Source organism: Penicillium psychrosexuale (assembly GCF_028828465.1).
Source record: "Penicillium psychrosexuale strain IBT 29551 chromosome Unknown utg000002l, whole genome shotgun sequence".
Taxonomy (NCBI): Eukaryota; Fungi; Ascomycota; class Eurotiomycetes; order Eurotiales; family Aspergillaceae; genus Penicillium; species Penicillium psychrosexuale.
The window spans coordinates 1,853,891-1,873,195 of record NW_026643187.1 but is presented as its reverse complement, the minus strand read 5'-3'; the positions used below and the strand labels follow the sequence as shown (position 1 = coordinate 1,873,195).

The following is a 19,305-nucleotide window of genomic DNA, read 5'->3' as shown; positions in this document are numbered from 1 at the left end:
TCAAAATGGCGATCCAGAAAAAAGGTATGTTATACTGTACTTCAGCTTGCATCACTTCATGTGCTGACTATTTGCAGCATGGAAAAGGTCGTTTGGATAAGTGGTATCGACTTGCCAAAGAAAAGGGTTACAGAGCCCGTGCCGCATTCAAGTTGATCCAATTGAATCAGAAGTATGGATTTCTAGAGAAAAGCAGAGTTTGTATCGATCTTTGCGCTGCGCCTGGTGTAAGTATCCTCGAATGGCACCTTCTATCCCAAAAGTTTTTTTTCTAACGGCCGAGCAGTCATGGTGTCAAGTCGCTGCAGAGTACATGCCTGCGCAAAGTCTTATCATTGGTGTCGATCTCTCCCCTATCAAGCCAATTCCTCGAGCCATTACTTTCCAGAGCGATATCACAACGGACAAGTGTCGCGCAACGATTCGATCGCACATCAAACACTGGAAAGCAGATGTCGTTCTTCACGATGGTGCGCCCAACGTTGGTGCCGCTTGGGTTCAAGATGCTTTCTCCCAGGCAGAATTGGTTTTGGAGTCCCTGAGACTGGCTACTGATTTCTTGGGCGAGGGCGGAACCTTCGTAACTAAGGTCTTCCGGTCCAAAGATTACAACCCCCTGCTGTGGGTTTTCAAGCAGCTGTTCAATTCCGTCGAGGCAACCAAGCCTCCTTCGTCTCGAAATGTCTCTGCCGAAATTTTCGTCGTTTGCCGCGGATTCAAGGCCCCAAAGCGCATTGACCCGAAGTTCCTCGACCCGAAGCACGTCTTTGCTGAACTTACCGCTCCCACCCCCAACTACGAAGCGAAGGTTTTTAACCCAGAAAAGAAAAAGCGCAAGCGTGAAGGTTATGAAGAAGGAGATTACACCCAACACAAGGAGATCCCCGTGACGGATTTTATCAACACTACCGATCCTATCTCTATCTTGGGTGGCTACAACAAACTTAGCTTCCAGCAGCCGCCAGGTGGAGATCTCGCGTTGTCCACACTGGACCGTTTGGAGGAAACAACAGAGGAGATCCGAACTTGCTGTGAGGATCTGAAGGTCCTGGGCAAAAGGAGTTCCGCAACTTGCTCAGATGGCGTATCAAGTGTCGGGAGAAGTTCGGACTTGTCATCAAAAAGAAGCCAACCCAAGAAGGCGAGGAAGAAGAAGTGGCCGAGGTGGCCCCTATGGACGAAGAACTGCAGATCCAGGAAGACTTGATCCGCATGCGAGAGCAGCAGACCACCAAGGGCAAGAAGGAAAGGCGCAAGGAGAATGAAAAGAAGCGCAAGGATATCATTCGAATGCAGATGAACATGACCACTCCCATGGAAATTGGTATGGAGCAGCTTGGTATGGGAGGCGACGACACCACATTCACTTTGCGACGCGTCGACCGGGAGAATGCCAGAGATGCGGTTGTCAATGCTCGTGATCTTCCTACCGAGAGCGGCAGTGAAAATGAAAACGAACCCGAGTCCGAAACCGAAGAGAGTGACGAGGAGGAGGACCGTCTTGAAAGGGAGCTCGACCAGATGTACGAGCAGTACACCGGCCGCCTGGAGGACAAGGACTCGAAATTGCGTGCTAAAAAGACACGCAAGCAATACGAAGTCGACGAGTGGGAAGGCTTTTCTGACAGAGAGAAAGGCAGCAGTGATGAGGAGGAGGAGGAGGAGGAGGAGGAGGATGATGATGAAACTGCCACTACAAGTCAAGCACTTGCTGCTAAGAAACTTTCAAACAATGCCTCCATGTTCTTCGATCAAGATATCTTCGAAGGCCTAGAAGAGGGCGAGGAGGAGGAAGAAGAAGAAGAGGCGGAGGCGGAGGCAGAGGCAGAGGAAGATGATGAAAGCGACAACATCTTTGCGATGGATGAGGATGAGGAAGAAGAGGATAAGATTCCTACCTCCAAACAAAAGAACAAAAAGAACGGAAAGAAGAACTCTGATTGGGTCGACGAGTCCGATGAGAGCGAGGCGGAACAGACAGAAGGAAAAGATCCACTCAAAGCGAATGGCCAGCTAGGTAAGTTTGATGCTAAACATGATTAACGTCTTGACTAACATTTGTTCCTCAACCTACAGACATCGACATCATTACCGCAGAAGCCATGGCCCTTGCACAGGCAATGGCTACTGGAGAGAAAAGGTCGACTGATATTGTTGACGATGGCTTCAACCGATTTGCCTTCCGCGACGTGGACGGCCTTCCCGAATGGTTCCTCGACGACGAGGGCAAGCACAGCAGGCCTGTCCGCCCCATCACCAAGGCTGCCGCGGATGCTATCAGAGAAAAGATGCGTGCCATCAATGCCCGCCCGATCAAGAAGGTGATGGAGGCCCAAGGACGCAAGAAGTACAAGGCGGCTCAAAGACTGGAGAAACTGCGCAAGAAGTCAGCACTTTTGGCAGAGGACGATGCTCTCAGCGAGCGGGACAAGGCCGGCGCAATCGCGAGATTGATGAGCAGGGCAACCAAGAAGAAGCCTAAGCAGGAAGTCAAGCTCGTGGTGGCCAAGGGTCCCAATCGTGGTATCTCTGGCCGTCCTAAGGGTGTCAAGGGCAAGTACAAGATTGTCGATGCTCGTATGAAGAAGGATGTTCGTGCGGAGAAGAGGCTGGCAAAGAAGAAGTCGAAGAAATAGAGAGAGTGTCCATAGTTCATAGTTCAAATGTTTGAATCGGATAATTTACATATATAATCTGACTTTTGATAGCCAGATGGTAACCTTGGAACATTTGAACAACATATATGTAGATCCATTTAGACGCCTGTAGAAGAAATGAGGCTATAGACAAAAGCGCCAAGTAAGTGCCAAGGACCGCGGGATCGCGTGGTTTCCCCGAGTGGCGCCTTAATCGATAAGCCCTGCTTCTTTTCTTTTCTTCTCCCGCTTCCTTCTTGCTCGCATTATACTTATATCGTTTGACTAGTTTTTATTGCATACTTTGCATACATTATTTCCTTTCTGCATTAGTTTGTTTATATCTATCTTTCCCTATCCATATGGGCTTTTTCGACCACCTTCAGAAAGGAGGGGCCGGGGCCTTCTCACTACAGCCAAAGAAGGCGCAAATTCGCAAGGTTGTGCAGACTCGACCTGCAGCTCCTACACGATCAGTCACCCAACCCTCGGATACTCGATCACCTCGAATCCAGTCCTCGGCGGAGCAGAACCGGAAGGCGCGGGCGTTGAAATCTCGATCGGTCTCTAGTGACCTGGAAGCACGCTCGGCAAAACGACTAAGTACTTCCTCGCGCACTCGGAAAAGGCCGACACCCGAGCAACGACTCTCGAGCGACGATGACGCCAGCGACAGCGAGGCCTCGTTTGAGGTGCACAAACGCGCGAGGACCAGCGCCAGCGCCGAACCCGACCCGGAGCGGCGTCTCCGCTCGGCGAAGGCGTTTTCAGAAGAAGGATCTCGCCCGTTTAAAATGATACATGCCGCGGATATAACGTCGGGTCAGAAGTCCGGCAAGTTCAAGCCCGCCTTTGGCGCCGAAGGCAAGCGCAAAGAGATTCTCCTGCAATACCCCAGTGCTTCGCAGCAGGAGAGGTACGTTTGGTTAGACTATTGATTTCTGGACACCGATATGCTAATTTATTGTTCGGCCAGATATGACTCTGTAGTCCCCCGAGAAAGTGACGGATTCCGACCCATCGACGACATTGTTCAAGTCATCGAAACGGTCTGCGATAATTACATTCCCAGCGAGGAGGCTGATCAATTTAACGACGAGACGACGGGGATCAGGCGCCGCTTACGTCGGGCTCTGGCTGTCACATCCGAGACTCAATTCCGGGAAGCTGTCGATGATTACAATAAGGCTATCCAGCGGCTAAGGACCAACGGCAGTCTTGCGAAGCATTTGGATGCGAAACAAGGCATTGGTTTACCTTGGGTGGAAAGAATTCTCACTCAAATTTACTCGCGCACGGTATCCCCTCAAGTCGAGTCACTCCGGCAATACGAGAATGGCACGGACAACGTCTACGGAGAGCTTCTCCCTCGCTTTATCAGCACAATTTTCAAAGAAACCAAGCTAAAATCGGGCCAAGTCTTTGTTGATCTTGGCTCGGGCGTAGGTAATGTCGTTCTTCAGGCGGCACTCGAAGTTGGCTGTGAGAGTTGGGGTTGCGAGATGATGTCAAACGCATGTGATTTGGCAGATTTGCAGCAATCCGAGTTCAAGGCTCGATGCCGGCTGTGGGGAATTGCGCCAGGCAAAACTCATCTTGTCCGAGGTGACTTTCTTGAGCAGGAGAGTATCATAAGCGTCTTGAAGCGGGCTGACGTGGTGCTTATCAACAACCAGGCCTTCACCCCACAACTGAACAATGAGCTGATCAACCACTTTTTGGATATGAAAGAAGGCTGCAAAATTGTCTCACTCAAGTCTTTCGTTCCCGCTGGTCACAAAATCCAGTCTCGCAACCTGAACTCTCCGATCAATCTCCTCAAGGTCCAGCAGAAGAATTACTGGTCGAACAACGTGAGCTGGACTGACGTTGGTGGTACCTATTTCATTGCCACTAAAGACAGCTCTCGGCTGAAAGCTTTCATTGATGATACGCCATAGTCTTCAATGGCTAGTTTGGTATTTTTGCATGGCACATACATTTGGTTTTTGGCACTTTTGTACATTACTTTGTCCGTTATTGGATATACTTTCCCTGTTTATTTTTGTATGATACCATTTTCTGACAACCTGACTGTACAAAACGAATATTCTTTTCAAGTTCAGGCCCTTGCAGTGAGAAACCTGGTTTAGCCTTCTTATTCCTCACTATTTAGAGCTACGGAGTATGAATATTCGAATGGCATGTCGGTAATTGGCACGCGACCTAAGAGGACCGTATTAGATTATCGCGGGACGTAGGCACTGGCTATGCGGCTTATCGTATGCAACTTGATGGGGGTATATAATTATCAGGACTTGTCGAGGCTCTCAAGGAGTTGAACAGGGACGATGTGGTTGGGGAGCTAGCTATTTACATTGCTTTCCGATTGATTATAGGGAAGTAGGTCATGGACCGCGCGCGGGCTTTGTACAGCACCTGCTATTCAGGCATTCAGTGGAAGGATTAGCAAGCTTAATGTAGCCGCATCACCATATATATCTACCGCTTTTGCAGTGGCTATCATGATTCGATATATAAATGCCGCAGGAGCTAGACTCCGTTCTATTCTAGCAACCTGGCCCTGTCACCTGCTCGGTGCATTAGGACTAGTCAGGAATACTTCGATGCATCGTTCATGGCCTCGGCTTCTTGACCCATTCTGGCCATCCAACGATCAACTAGGTCTTTGTTCTCATTTTTAAGTCGAGTTGATCGTTCTTCTGCCATATTAAGCTGAAGGTTTAGCGTCGCCAGTTCATCTTGGAAATCCTGCAGAAATGCGCACAAGTATGTCAGCCACTTTCCCTCGCTCATCCTTGCGTGATTAGAAAGCCTATGTGAATATCAAACAGCCTACCTCTAGCAGCTTGGCTTTTCCTTTCAGCTCCGCATCTCTGTCCGCCAATCGTAGCTTTTGATGTGCCCTCTCGCTTTCAAGAGCGTTTATTCGTCGAGCCTCTTGCGAACTCTTCTTGCGAAGTGTTTCCACTTCTGTGTTCACCCGATTCAAGCGATCTTGTAATTCCGAGCGGGATCGCTGTGCCTCGGAAAGGTCTGCACGGGTAGTATTGAGAAGATCAGTCGGGGTATAGTCTGGCTCAGTCGATCGTTGCCTTTTAGATGGTGCAACTATAGGAGATGGGACAGTGGGTTGAGATTCACTCTGCGCTATTGCAGGACTGGTAAGTTTTGCTGCTGCTACTAGTTTGCTGGTGCGATCTGCAAGCTGGGCATCTAGATTTGGTAAATGATGTCAGTCGCAATCGCTCAACAAAAAGCATCAATAATAGACTGACAGGCATCATAGAGAGTAGCATTTGCTTTCTCTCGTTGGTCTCGCACTGTCAGGGCAGCCAAGTACTCCTCCCTCCAGTGGGCCATAAGCCTTCCCAAGCAAATGTACCTGGAAGTGATGAAGTGGAGTTGGTTGCCGCTCGGGGAAGTCAGATGTGCTAATCGTTATCACTTGCCCACCGCCCGCTCCACCGCCCAGCTCTCCTCATGCATCATCGAATCCGGCTGCAACCCGACCCCAACTCTCCAACTAACTTTTCCTTATCTGTTCTATAAAGGCTTAGAAGACTGCTTATAGGTCTTTGCTTAATAGTGAACTTACGGTTATTCCTCGCACATTTACACTCGGTCACTTGGCCAATCCCCAACCATGGCGTCAAGGAAGAAGGTCCTCCTCAAGGTACAATCCCCGCATCTGATCCGTGTGATGAGCACTGAATCTTTCAATATGTGGGGTGTTCTTTTTTGCTAACTGGCGTCTTTGAAAATCTAGGTTATTATCCTTGGTGACAGTGGTGTGGGAAAAACAAGTTTGATGAACCAATATGTCCGTTCAATCTCGTCCCAAACTAGCCTATGGCCGTACCGCGGTCGGCCCCGAAGACCTATAACCGCTAACATGCAATTTTATGAGCTGAATAGGTCAATAAGAAGTTCAGTGGAAGCTACAAGGCCACAATCGGAGCAGATTTCCTCACGAAGGAGGTTCTCGTTGACGACCGACTCGTGACAATGCAGGTAAGGCGCTAGAGACTGTAGCACAATCTCGTGATGAGGGGCAGTAACTAACTTTGAGGTGTCAGATCTGGGATACTGCGGGCCAAGAACGGTTCCAGTCGTTGGGAGTCGCCTTCTATCGTGGAGCCGACTGCTGTGTCCTGGTTTATGATGTGAACAACTCCAAGAGTTTCGAGGCTCTCGACAGCTGGCGAGATGAGTTCTTGATCCAGGCAAGCCCGAGGGACCCAGAGAGTTTCCCATTCGTAAGTGGTGTTCCTGCATTTCTTTTCCTTGTCTCATGCACCGCAGCAGCAGGCAAAATGATATGTTGGTCCGTGCTAATAGTCATGAGCAGGTTGTTATCGGTAACAAGATCGATGTAGAGGAGAACAAGCGTATGATCTCCTCAAAACGGGCCATGACTTTCTGCCAGTCGAAGGGTAACATTCCCTACTTCGAGACCAGTGCCAAGGAAGCTGTCAACGTCGAGCAGGCGTTTGAAGGTGAGTCAAATTCCCTAGCTACTTTGCTCAAAATCTGTTCTCTCCCGACATTGCTAATCACTATTCAGTTATCGCGCGGAGTGCACTTGCCCAGGAAGAGGCTGAGGAATTCAGCGGTGAATTCAGCGACCCAATCAACATCCATCTGGACAATGACCGTGATGGCTGTGCCTGTTGATATACCCTTCCAATTCCTATGATGTTCCAGCGACCTATTTCCTTTGTCTTTCCTTTTTTCCTACTACTATTTGGTTGGTCTCCGGTCCTGAGTCTGTAAAGAAGACCACGGGGTTTGTTTTGGATGACCTTGCCATTCCCCCGGTGTCTTGTAGATGTCTTGGTTTCAATTGTGAAATTCACCTGAGAGAGAAACTTCTTACTCAACCCTTTCTCGGATCGGTTTTATGCAGACAATGTCTTTGTTAGGCTTAATGCGATTCCTTCTTCATTTTTCCGTAATAGGCAGTTGATCGCATACTTCCTCGAAGTAAATCTAGTACCATCAGATGATCCGTCATCACCAGGGCAGATTATTTCTTATGATAGCCATAAGGTATGTGTATTTATCACATGTAGGCTGATGTAGCTCGTGGTTAATTACTACAAATAAATGTACTCCGTACGGAGTACCGAAATAATATCGGCGACTACATTTCTCCCCACCCGGACCCTTATCTTGCGAATGCTTGGCATAACCCCGTGTTCTCTTCAGCGCATATATTTAGGCAGGAAGTCTCGTGACACTCATTTGCTTCTGCACAGAGATCTTTGCTCGTTACGCTTCAGATGTTCAGATGACAGCAGTCCGACTGATATCCCGTCCAACTCGGCATCCTCGGCTGCAAACGTAGCGATTGCGACATCGGCGGCACGAGGTTCTTCACCAGTATTACGCCTCGACGAGTCGCGCAGATTCAACCCTCTCACAAGCAACTAAAATAACTAAAACAACCATGACCTTGACCACACACGAAGCACCTGGCACGATGCCACTGGGGATGGCGCGGCGAACATTAGGAATCATCCTGCTCCTAGTGGTGGTTGTGCTGTGGACAACCTCGAATTTCCTTGGAAGTGTATGCGCATCCTTTCCTGAGAAATCATAACCTCTAACGCAAAATACATACATTGTTACAAACATTTGGCTAATTACCCATCGAATGACATCCAGACTATCTTCGCCGACAAAACATACCCAAACCCTTTCTTCGTAACTTACACGAATACCTCCATGTTTATGATGCCTCTCATTTTCATCGTCGCTCGTCGAACATGGGCTCTTTGGCGTCACGGGAAACTTTCTCAGATCACATCGTTGAGGAGCTTTTTGAACCATTTGGATTCGCATGACCCTAAGGCCGAGGAGGAGAGGATACTACGCAGCGGCTCAGATGAAGAGGACGGGCAATTCTCGCGGGAGAGACAGGATCCTTCAAGCGGAAAGCTAGGGCTTAAAGCGACAGCTAAACTCAGTATTCAGTTTTGTCTACTCTGGGTAAGCACATGACCTTGAGGCTTAGATAGATGATCAGCTGGCTAACCTATCATAGTTTACTGTATGTCATACACCTCACGATATGGAAGCTTATGTGTTGGAAGGGAACTAACCGAGATTTCTTGGATAGGCAAATTACTTCGCCATGGGATGTCTTCAATTCACGTCAGTTGCAAGCACAACCATTCTGACTTCCACCAGTGGTAAGATTCCCCCGTTTAGATGTGTAAAGATCAGATTCTCACCCTCACTCTTCTAGGTGTATGGACTATGGTCTTCGGCGCCCTGCTGCGTGTTGAGAAATTCACGATGCGCAAATTAATGGGTGTCTTGGCTTCTCTGATTGGCATTATCCTGATTTCGCGCGTAGATCTCTCCAAGCCAGAAACAGGCGAGGGCGCAGATAGTGGCGAGGGTTCATTCCCACACAAATCCTCAGGGGAGATTGCCCTTGGCGATGCCATGGCAGCGTTCAGTGCCATCTTGTACGGTCTTTATACCGTCGTGATGAAGAAACAGGTTGGCGACGAATCCCGGGTAAACATGCCACTCTTCTTCGGCCTGGTTGGATTTTTCAACATCATCTTTCTGTGGCCTGGTTTCTTCATCATGCACTGGACGGGACTTGAGCCCTTCTCCTTGCCCGAGACGTCGCGAGTGTGGTCAATCATTCTGGTATGGCTCCGACTCCTTTTGCTCACCTTTGATTCTAACCTCACGTCTATCAGACCAACGCGTTTGCATCATTTGTCTCCGACATTGCTTGGGCTTACTCCATGCTTCTCACCACACCGCTTATCGTGACAGTCGGGCTGAGTATGACCATCCCGCTCTCCCTGATTGGACAGATGGTCCTACAGTCACAATACTCCAGTCCTCTGTACTGGGTTGGAGCCGCTATTGTGTTCTTGTCGTTCTTGGTTGTGCAACACGAGAGTAAGCCTGAGGACGACCTCACCACTGATGCAGGCAGGACCTTCTCGGGTGAGTATAACAGTATTCCCGTTGAAGAAGAGGAAATGCGTTAGTTTGGTCATGGGAGGGTTCTTGTATTTATTGCTACACATTTCTTGTATTGCTCACATAGCATTTAGTGTATTCTCCAGGTTGGTATTCCCAAGATATAGATTATGTATAGCGTCATTCAGCATTCTCATTGGCTCTACTTCTGCGCCTGCATTTCAGTCCACCTCCCCACGAAATCGAAATCTGTAACCCAATTGTAGACGGATGATTTGCCGAGTCTAGTCAACTCCAAAAAGAGTCACAAATTTGATTTCTCACATCTAAAATTGAGGGGTCTCAGCCAAGGCCGACCAAAAGCTTGGTTTGACCCTCTGTAATATAAGTCATACCTTGGCGCCATATCTGTGACATTCGAAAAATTACACTGAACGGTTAAATCCAAACTTGAATGATGGTGTCCTGATAGAGTATTATATATTATGCACTAGCGTAGTACATACAGCCTGAAGCAATATGATACATAATAGGTACTCAATATAGACACTGAAATGGAAGAAGACGGACGACGGAAAAGGGAGGATGCCACAGTGAGAGAGAAGCATGGATGCAATGAAAATGCATCGTGTCAATGAATGAAATCAATAGACAGTTGGAGAAATGAATGTAGAAAAAAAAACAGGGTGCTCAATGAGCACGAAGGTACTAACGCCAATCCGTTCTTCGAGGACTCCGGAGCTCACCGCGAGACGAGCAGTCAAAACGAGATCACCAACCTGGGTATATTGAAAGAAAAGAGTTAAAAGATAAGAAATAATGAAAGAGGGTTCCTGAGATGCAGGGAAGATGAGGTGAAGGAAGGGAGTAGGAATAGGTAGAGTAATAAAACAGGCTCTACTCCGTAGAGCGAGTGGCATTATACAGAAGTGGCCATAGACGGCTCCAATCGCCTGCGCGCGGCCAGAATGCTTTTCAATGAGCCCAGCCAGCGCGCCAGGGACTCTTCATCCGGGGCGCAAAGTCGATAGGTCTTTTCTTCGGCGATGATCTGCAAGCAGAACGTCTTCGATCTCGACAAAGGGTCCACTTCTGCGGCATCAAATACATGAGACATGGGGATGATCTTGACTGCAGCATACTCCGATTCATCCTTGTAAAAGGCCAAACTCTTAGGTCGAAGCACAACCCAGAGCCGTTTCCACTGACGCACGGTTCCTTGGATGCGCAGCCCCTGCAGGTACCCCTGACAGATTACCCGCTCTGGGTCACGCAGAGTGCCCGGGTCTGTTTGTTTGCTGGTATCTCGGGGTAGAGACGATGACGGCCGGGGTGCCGATTTATCCTCCAGTGCTGAAACGGACAGTGAATGGATGGAGGGCATAGATCGTAGGTAGATGTTGCGTGATGGCGCAGGTCCATCAGAGAACTCTGAATGCGATGCCATCTCGTTGCCGGAGTAATCCTGGATGTAAGGGAGTTTCTGGGCATTTTTACTGCGTGGGGACAGCGGATGGCGTGGCTCCGGAGAGCTGGCGCGGCCAGTGTGATCGAAGTCGGAGTGATCGGTTGTCTCGTCGACGAGCTGTTTCTGGATGGCAGGGGGTTCGTGCTTTTTGGTCAAAGCCAGGAAAGCTCGCTCGTCCTCGTCGCCGGGGGTCTCGGCACGAATGCGGTCGATCCAGTCCTCTGCGTCGCGTTCGCTCAGGGCTTCGAAGCGGTAATTCGTAGATGGGGTAAAGACACCGAAAACATGCCGCCGGGTCGATCGGGGAGACTTGACGGGCGCGACGGCGGTCACTTCAGACAGGGGAATGGAGACTCGGAGGCGGGTGGTTTCTTCGTCCTTGTATACGGAAAGGAGGTTCGGTCGGAGGACGAGGTAGGCTGGTTTCCATGAGGCGCGAAAGACGTGTTTATGCTTGACTCGTCGACACACTCTCCCTGTCTTCAAGACTCGATCGAATTCGAAGCTTCCATTCTCGTTGACTGGCGAAAAGGGATCCAAATTCCCATTGTTGTGGAAATGGGACGAGGGGCCGGGTTCCGGAGGTTTGATCATCGCGGTTTTGCCCTCAGAGAAGGGCCTGGTCACCACTGCAGTCATGTTGTGATGTAGAAAGGAAGAAATGAAAAAAGGGGGCACCCCACGGTGGTGACTCCATATAGTTTATTGTCATGCGGAGTGTGGTGATGGGGGGATGATGACGGGGATCCGGAACCAAGCCTTTTGGCCCTTTGGCTTTCCCGGCAAGCAAGTTGGGATCTACAGTGTGCATGGGAAATTATATGACTTTGATATGCAAGTGGTGTATATTAGTGTGCTAAACTAGATATATTCTGTTGTTGGTCTGTTTCCTTCGAGTAATTCCTTCGAGTAACCATGCACACGAGCAAAACAAATATGTATACGTACTACGTAGTCTACCGACATATGTACATGTATGTACTCCGTACCTATGTAGATACTATAAACGTAGGTCGGTGATATAGGGGGAAAAGCCAAAAAGACATACTCTGTAACATGTACTCCATAAGATATCACAATAACATACTCCGTAATCCGCTCCTTTGCAATTTGTCGTACAAATTAAGAAAGATAACCCGGTCCAGACCTCGGAGGAGACCCGTAGGGATAATGAATTTGCATTACATACAGTACAATACCGTATTTGCCTCACGTATACGAGTAGTGAGATTGGCTGGATGATATAATGTATCTAGTACTTGCATAAAGACCCCTATTATCATGAAATATCATGTACTAGATACTTAACCAATTCAATAATTGCCACATATAAAAGAGGCTGAATGGCAGATGACAGGGTCAAATGCCCACAATAATCATTGCTGCTATTTTCGGGTCTAACGGCCTGCGAAAGTTTGGACCCTCGATCGTCATGCGCTAATTCAACGAGTTGTATCTACATAGAAGCAAGTGAAACAGGTCGTCCCAGGGCTCCGAGTTGGAGGTTATCCGGGTAAATCTTGGAAGGATGTGTAAAGGACCATTTAAGCCAACTGATACATTCCAGAGGCAAGTATCCATGCCCGTAGTCATTGCCTTCGCATATTCTATGTGTCGCCTTGTAGGGCTAAGCATTGGTGGATCAAGTGGACTACATACAATAAGCTGCACCATCGGATATTTTTTCATCCAGGTACAAGAGTTTGTACAATATAGAAAGCACACGAGCACAAGCATAGTCTTAGCAGACGGGATCAAAATGATTGCACAAAAGCTTTCCTCGTTAGCTTAGGGGCTAATACGAGTGGTATGGACTACCGTTTGAACCACCTTGCCCCTTAGTATAAGAGGCCAATCATGAATCCAGTAAATCAACAGCATGAAGTCCACTCAAGAGTCAAATATAGGGAATATGCTAGAAACATGAGGTTAAAAATAAGAATACTCCGTACATCGCACAAAAAGTAGAAGACCACCGGGAATACCACGAAATACCATACATACCATACCATACCAGGTAGAACGCCACTTCACAGTAACCAGGGGTAAAATAACCGTCTCAGGGTGACAAGAGGCCACCGGACTTCGCCAAGACCAGGGAGGCGCAAGCAGCCCTTTAGGACCCATCCCGTCTTCCAATTCCCCATCTTCTCTCCCCCCATCACCCTCATCCTGTTTTGATGTCCCCGATCTCTCCTCTGTGTACCTTGCTGTTCACAGTTGCCCGCGTTTCTCCCAACGCCTTCCCCATCTATTTACCGTGGGACTGAGAAAGTTGGGGGACGAAAGGAGGCATTCCTCCGGCCACTCGTTTTGCTGTCATTTTCTCCATTTTTCTCGAGATCTTTTGACTTTCGGATTTCCCTGTGATCCATACGGTCCGAATTCGGTCTGATCGTGTGCTCGACTTTTTTCTCCTCTTCAAGACGCAGTCCTCCTCTGATCACACCCCCGACACAATTTCTCCGCTATCTCCCTAACGGCCCCGTGCTGTCGCCCGGGCCTGACAGCTGACCGCTACAATCATCCGTGTGGTCTCACAATAATCGCACTCATGAGCTTCATCCAACGTATCACGAAACGGCTGCCCAGCGCGCCGAGTCTGCCGTTGGAGGATGTTCCAACCGAGAAGGGCCACCTCCATCCTAGATTCGCCTTTTTCCGAAGGCGGATTCGCCTAAAGGGCAACTCATCTATTTCTATACCCCTGGGTCTTGTTTTACTATTTCCATGCCTTGTAATTGTCCTTATTCTGCTTCTCTTTGTCCGACATCCTGCCTCTCCCGGGGGGATCCTAATTCCAGCAGGCACTCCGCCATCTATCCGGTTCGTATCGCCCTGTCAATTGGTGCTCCTCGGTGCGATAACTAACCTCCCGCGTTCTACAGAAAAATCAGCGAAAAATATGATAAAGTCTTTGCTACGGGCTGTATGCCTATTGAGCCCGATCAAATCGCAAAGGCTCCCCGCGCCAATGCCGCCTTCGTCGTCCTTGCCAGAAATAAGGAGTTGGAGGGCGTGATCCAGTCGCTCAAGTCAATCGAGAGACACTTCAACCGGTGGTGGCACTACCCCTATGTTTTCCTCAACGATGGTGACTTCGATGAGGAGTTCAAGGCAACCGTCAAGAACTACACCAGCGCAGAAGTCGAATTCGGCAAGATTGACAACAGCATGTGGGGATTCCCTGATTGGGTTGACCATGAGGTTGCCAAAGAGGGCATCAAGAAGCAGGGTGATGCTGCCATCATGTACGGTGGAATGGAAAGCTATCACCACATGTGCCGATTCTACTCAGGGTCAGTCTTCAATGGCAGATTTGGACTTGGATTATAAAGCTAACTTTGCGATAGACACTTCTACAAGCACCCTCTGCTGATGAAATATGAGTGGTACTGGCGTTTGGAGCCCGAGATCAAGTACTTCTGCGACATCACCTAGTAAGATACCTACTCCGGCATATTTTTCTAGTCAATCTGCTGACTTGATACCTTTAGTGATCCATTCCTGAAGATGGCCGAGGCAAACAAGACCTATGGCTTTACAATTGCAGTGAAAGAGCTTCGCGAGACTGTCCCCAACATCTTCCGGTATGCGGCCGCTTACAAGCGCAAGAACAACCTCAAATCCAAGGGTCTGTGGGAAATGTTCCTAGAGCAGCCAGAGCAGCCAGAGCAACCGGAAACTCCCGAAGAGAACAAGCAGGACAAACTGCCAGATGAAATCCTGCAGACTGACCCCGGTGACAACAATCTGAAAGACGTAGACCCAGAGGCCATGGAAGGCGAGAGCTACAACATGTGCCATTTCTGGAGCAACTTCGAGATTGCCCGCCTGGATTGGTTCCGCAGCAAGGAGTATGAGGACTTCTTCACCATGATGGACCAAAGTGGAGGATTTTGGAATGAGCGGGTATGTTATATTATGTCTTTGCACTGTGCCAGGGGATCTTTACTGACTGTACTAGTGGGGCGATGCTCCTATTCACTCTCTCGCCGCAGGTGCTCTCCTCGCGCCTAGTGATATTCATTACTTCCGTGACTTTGGCTACCGCCACACTACCATTCAGCATTGCCCGGCCAACGCTCCGGCCCGCCAACTCACCCGTATCCCTTACCTCGAAAAGACTACCGATGACGAGAAGAAACGGATCGAGGAAGACGAATACTGGGCTAACCCTGACCAAGTCAAGGAGAACGGTGTCGGTTGCCGATGCCGCTGCGACACTGACATTGTCGATGTTGAGGGCAAGCAAGGCAGCTGTCTCAACGAATGGGTGGACGTGGCTGGTGGCTGGGCCTCGCCATAGATCTTGACGCTGATGCCGTAGTGCTCAGTGCTTGCCGCGTCTTTCTGCGTCTCCTTCTCCCCTGTCTATTTATTCGGCTGTATGCATCCCTTGGGTCCGCCCTTGGGAGTTTCCAGCTGGAGCCTGCATCTTATGTTGGTCATAGGGTTTCCTTCCTAGGCGGCGTTCAACGGATCTGAACTTTTTTATTATCGGAAGATGGTGTTACCATTTCCATCATCACTGTTGTCACATTCATCAAGCATGCTGTGCCACTGGGTTTGGCTGTTGTGATTCATCCCTTGGTTTCATTTGGAAGAAATTGTGTGTCATCGGCAGTGGAACATTGGTACTGTACCTTGTGGTCTCGACAACCATTATATCCAATGTTTTCTCCAGATTTCATCACTATATCCTATGTTCTACCAGGAGCACACCTTCATCTCGGTGGTAGGAGACCATTGATTCGGAGGCTGGGAGCAACGCCCCAAGCAACTCCCGCCACGTCTCTGTGCCATATTTTTTTTGCCTCCCCATCGGCCACTTCTTTTCTCAGCAGCTTTCCCCCCTTCCCATCCCCATCCCCGTGTGCGCAGTTTTTGTGGTTTGTCTTCCAGCATGCATTCATGAAATGTACATACCTTTCCTCTCTCCCCGCCCATCCTTGAATCCGTGGCATACATCCACGGGTTGTTTTCTCGCATTGCCCACCCTTGACCCTCGCAAATACCAGATCAAGCATGGTTGTCTATAGAGTATGGAATAATCACTCGGTCAATTACGTGAAGAATGATATCAGTATAATGCACTTTACTTCTTCGGTTTTATTATGGTTTGGACATTTACATTTTAAATAGAAGAGTCGTTTTTACCAGCTGTGCTACTCACAGTTTCAAGTAATGCAATTGAATGTACCAATATCTATAAGGAAGGGAAATTATTGAGTATACTCTCATTGGATATAGAATTGCGGCCAGCGGCAGACATACCTAAAGTAGTCTAGCGTGTGATTGTATCAGTAGCCCTTCTCGTGCTGATATCAGAAGAAACAAACATGATGGCCTCGCACCAAAGAAACCGGAAATAAGAGACGCCGTTCCTGTTCTCATCATCACGTTACCATTTCTTAAGCGAGCATATGTCGTTGTTTGTCTCATTTGTGAATAGTGGCAGAAGCCGACCGCCCTTAGGATAACTATAAGAAGGTGGCCCTGCCCCCAGAACTTCCTCTTCTTTTCTTTCTTCTTTAGCTCTCTTTGCCTCTGGCTTAGATCAAGTGTAGTATCTGTTCTATTCAGTTTAATCGCTGAATGTTCTGCAATGCAGAACGTCATGATTATTCCAATATTTGGACCTCGCGACTTGGCCTCTATGCTTGCATATGCCTCGTTGCACAGTGTTATTGGGCTTACACTACCCCCGATCGACGCGAACTCCTTTTCATCAACTGTTCAGCTTGTCCGGGCGCTTGGAGAAGATCTCTGTTTAGGATCTATGACCTTGTGAGGTGCTTCCGTTGATCAACTCACCGCCTTCTTGAAGCATCTCAAATACTGCCTTGCAATATTAACCAATGAGAGGCCATCGGGGGATGCTACAGTGCGAATTTGCCAAGAAAATCCGGCTTTGAGCTTGCCCAGGTGTACTTCACCCTTTGTATTTGTTTTTTTGTCGATTAGCTCTGAGATTTTTTGATGCTATAGAGAAATCCTCCATTTTCCAAGATTGAGCTTATCCCAAACTTCTGAAATAAAAGCCAACAAGCGAGCTGATATCTTCGGGAGCTGCTACCTACTTCCTACTAGTTCAATTCTTTCGGTGTTTTCTGGTTCATTTTATCCTAGAATTTGATCTATTATGCCCGTTAAAGAGACTGTTAGACCCTGGCTAGAAATCTCGAGGTCTACAATGTGAATTATTCTCGCCTGACCAGGTAAAAGAGGAGTTGTTGAAATGCATTTCTCACTGCTCAAAGAAATACAATTTCTTTCTATTCTAACTAGGTACATTGTATAACACTGGTGTTAATTAATCGTCGCAATTTCGGCCTGTCTTCACAAAGTCTCAATGATCTCGAGCACTTGCTGGGCTTCAGTACCAGTCCGGACTGCCCAGTATTTATACATCTTCTCGCCACATGTTTCAACGAACTCCCGAGTGGAATTGTATAGAAGGTTACGAGTCCATTTATCCAATCTAGCTTGTGAACGTGGGTCCGGATTTCCGGCATTCACCAGAACGCAATCTGCTAGACCGAATTCCGTGCGAATTGTGTTGAAGTGGCGATCATATCAGGCTGAATTCCGAGATGATTGAGATAGATACTAATAGTGAGAGGCTCGCGGAAATATATCAATGCTTATTTAGACCTAGTGGCTTTGGTTGCGTCCTCCATTTTCTTGTCAACGACAATAGTCCTTCCACGCCAGATCTAGAGAAGAAAAATGATTAGTAACTTGGTCATCTCACCTGGGCAAGTCAGGCACTTTGTAAATGGTCAAATACCCTGGATTTTACGTTGTTCAAATGAGCAAGCAAAAGGTTTGGAAAATACATATCGTCACTATAGTTATATGCTTCTTCTATAGCACTTACAGGCCCTTCATTTCTTCCGGCCGGGTTGTTGAGTACAATATGACACATTTCTCCCCTTCCCCCGTTGACGTCTTTGCATTCGCTATCTTCGATCCGCCCCGATTTATCCAATTTGTCACATACCAAGCCCAGAAAACTAGACAGGATGTCCGATTTATCTAGAGGCTAATAGCCCACTGCCACGCATTTGCCTTGATATGGTTCATCATACCCTCGACCTGTGAACAACCATTCGGGTCATCCATATCCAAAATGCCCTGGTGAAGTGGAGCCAATTGCTGACCGACTTGTGCTTTCCCGTCAAATTGGTAGAACTTCACTTTCTTGCCGATAGCAACAGCTCCGAAAAGTCTTTCGGAAAAATTCAAGGTTTGTGAGAGGTCATCGAGGAACTGGCCGGTAATGGTATCATCCCAGCCTAACGGTGTGTCTCTGGATGGACGCTTGCATTCGACAAGAAGGATTTGGCGTTCCATGATGTCTTCTGAAGACTTGGGATTCGAGATTAATGCCTTGACTTGAATGATCATCGCATCGGGCATGTTGTTGTTGGCGAGTACGGCAGCTTTGAACCCCACTCTATAGTCACCGGAAGGAGGGAACCATGCGCACACAATTGTCTGCCACAGGGTTGGACTGTCTCCTCTAGACTGTCAGGCTTTATCAATAGCAGGGCACTGACGAAGCCAAGGTTGCGTAGGGACGGGGTATTGACGGCCATGATGGTGAGTTTGAACAGTGGGCCCGGTGCAAATAATCCAGAGACTTGAATGTGTAGAAGGGATAACTTGAAAACTAGTTGGAATTATAGGAGCCCTTGGGCTTGTTTAAATAGAAGGGCGGATCAGAGAATCATGGTATTCAAGCCATTGGATGGCATCTACACCGTACTGTCCCAATTTCATGTAACCGCTAAATTAAAGAGGCAGCCAACGGTCTCCCAACGACGCCATGTGAGCAGATATTGCGAAGATCGAATACCATCTCTACTCATTCGCATCCTGGTGTAATCTGCATTACCATGCCAGGGGTTTGAGAGAGTATGAAATGAAATTGCGGCGAAGATTCTCATCCAGACACGTATTCATGCAATTGTTCTGCGGCAGTCTGCTTGCATATTCGAGCCGTAGAAATCCTAGTGGACCATGATTTAAACGCCCAAAAACGATATATCAGAGAAAATAGCTAGCTAATAAGAGGCGTCCGTATTCTATGTATTTCTAGGTGAAAAGTTTACCCTGCATCTCTTTGTGGTAGGCGGGGGCATGACTGGACAACATGCAGTTACTTCTTGTTAAGCACTGGCCCTGACCGGAGCATAGATCTTGCCGTAACATATAAGGTAGTGTTAGATGTATGAAGTG

General features: G+C 48.2%; 8 protein-coding genes across 8 annotated transcripts; 5 read left to right on the top strand and 3 right to left on the bottom strand.

Moving 5' to 3' along the window:
* Positions 1 to 5: 5 nt before the first annotated feature.
* Positions 6 to 2,636, top strand: spb1 (rRNA methyltransferase spb1; the record flags this gene model as incomplete). The annotated part of the gene is given in 5 exon segments (XM_057182782.1): positions 6 to 24; positions 46 to 227; positions 287 to 1,031; positions 1,046 to 2,017; positions 2,077 to 2,636. The coding sequence occupies 5 exon segments, from the start codon at positions 6 to 8 to the stop codon at positions 2,634 to 2,636; spliced, it is 2,478 nt and encodes an 825-aa protein (XP_057044232.1).
* Positions 2,637 to 2,998: 362 nt separating this feature from the next.
* Positions 2,999 to 4,576, top strand: dot1 (histone methyltransferase DOT1; the record flags this gene model as incomplete). Its single annotated transcript, XM_057182781.1, has 2 exons — positions 2,999 to 3,552; positions 3,613 to 4,576. The coding sequence occupies 2 exons, from the start codon at positions 2,999 to 3,001 to the stop codon at positions 4,574 to 4,576; spliced, it is 1,518 nt and encodes a 505-aa protein (XP_057044231.1).
* Positions 4,577 to 5,228: 652 nt separating this feature from the next.
* Positions 5,229 to 5,999, bottom strand: N7518_001852 (ATG16 family protein; the record flags this gene model as incomplete). The annotated part of the gene is made up of 3 exons (XM_057182780.1): positions 5,229 to 5,387; positions 5,476 to 5,852; positions 5,915 to 5,999. The coding sequence occupies 3 exons, from the start codon at positions 5,997 to 5,999 to the stop codon at positions 5,229 to 5,231; spliced, it is 621 nt and encodes a 206-aa protein (XP_057044230.1).
* Positions 6,000 to 6,282: 283 nt separating this feature from the next.
* Positions 6,283 to 7,313, top strand: rab7 (Rab family GTPase YPT7; the record flags this gene model as incomplete). Its single annotated transcript, XM_057182779.1, has 6 exons — positions 6,283 to 6,312; positions 6,406 to 6,459; positions 6,555 to 6,650; positions 6,716 to 6,895; positions 6,988 to 7,135; positions 7,204 to 7,313. The coding sequence occupies 6 exons, from the start codon at positions 6,283 to 6,285 to the stop codon at positions 7,311 to 7,313; spliced, it is 618 nt and encodes a 205-aa protein (XP_057044229.1).
* A 775-nt stretch (positions 7,314 to 8,088) lies between these two features.
* Positions 8,089 to 9,658, top strand: N7518_001850 (DMT family transporter; the record flags this gene model as incomplete). Its single annotated transcript, XM_057182778.1, has 6 exons — positions 8,089 to 8,211; positions 8,307 to 8,630; positions 8,686 to 8,691; positions 8,761 to 8,833; positions 8,890 to 9,305; positions 9,359 to 9,658. 6 exons carry the CDS (start codon positions 8,089 to 8,091, stop codon positions 9,656 to 9,658), a joined length of 1,242 nt encoding a protein of 413 aa, XP_057044228.1.
* Positions 9,659 to 10,509: 851 nt separating this feature from the next.
* N7518_001849 (PH domain-containing protein) lies at positions 10,510 to 11,697 on the bottom strand (the record flags this gene model as incomplete). The annotated part of the gene is made up of 1 exon (XM_057182777.1): positions 10,510 to 11,697. One exon carries the CDS (start codon positions 11,695 to 11,697, stop codon positions 10,510 to 10,512), a length of 1,188 nt encoding a protein of 395 aa, XP_057044227.1.
* A 1,915-nt stretch (positions 11,698 to 13,612) lies between these two features.
* Positions 13,613 to 15,367, top strand: N7518_001848 (glycosyltransferase family 15 protein; the record flags this gene model as incomplete). The annotated part of the gene is made up of 5 exons (XM_057182776.1): positions 13,613 to 13,884; positions 13,947 to 14,357; positions 14,412 to 14,498; positions 14,556 to 14,970; positions 15,026 to 15,367. The coding sequence occupies 5 exons, from the start codon at positions 13,613 to 13,615 to the stop codon at positions 15,365 to 15,367; spliced, it is 1,527 nt and encodes a 508-aa protein (XP_057044226.1).
* Positions 15,368 to 18,099: 2,732 nt separating this feature from the next.
* On the bottom strand, positions 18,100 to 18,483 carry N7518_001847 (uncharacterized protein; the record flags this gene model as incomplete). The annotated part of the gene is made up of 1 exon (XM_057182775.1): positions 18,100 to 18,483. The coding sequence occupies one exon, from the start codon at positions 18,481 to 18,483 to the stop codon at positions 18,100 to 18,102; it is 384 nt and encodes a 127-aa protein (XP_057044225.1).
* Positions 18,484 to 19,305: the final 822 nt, after the last annotated feature.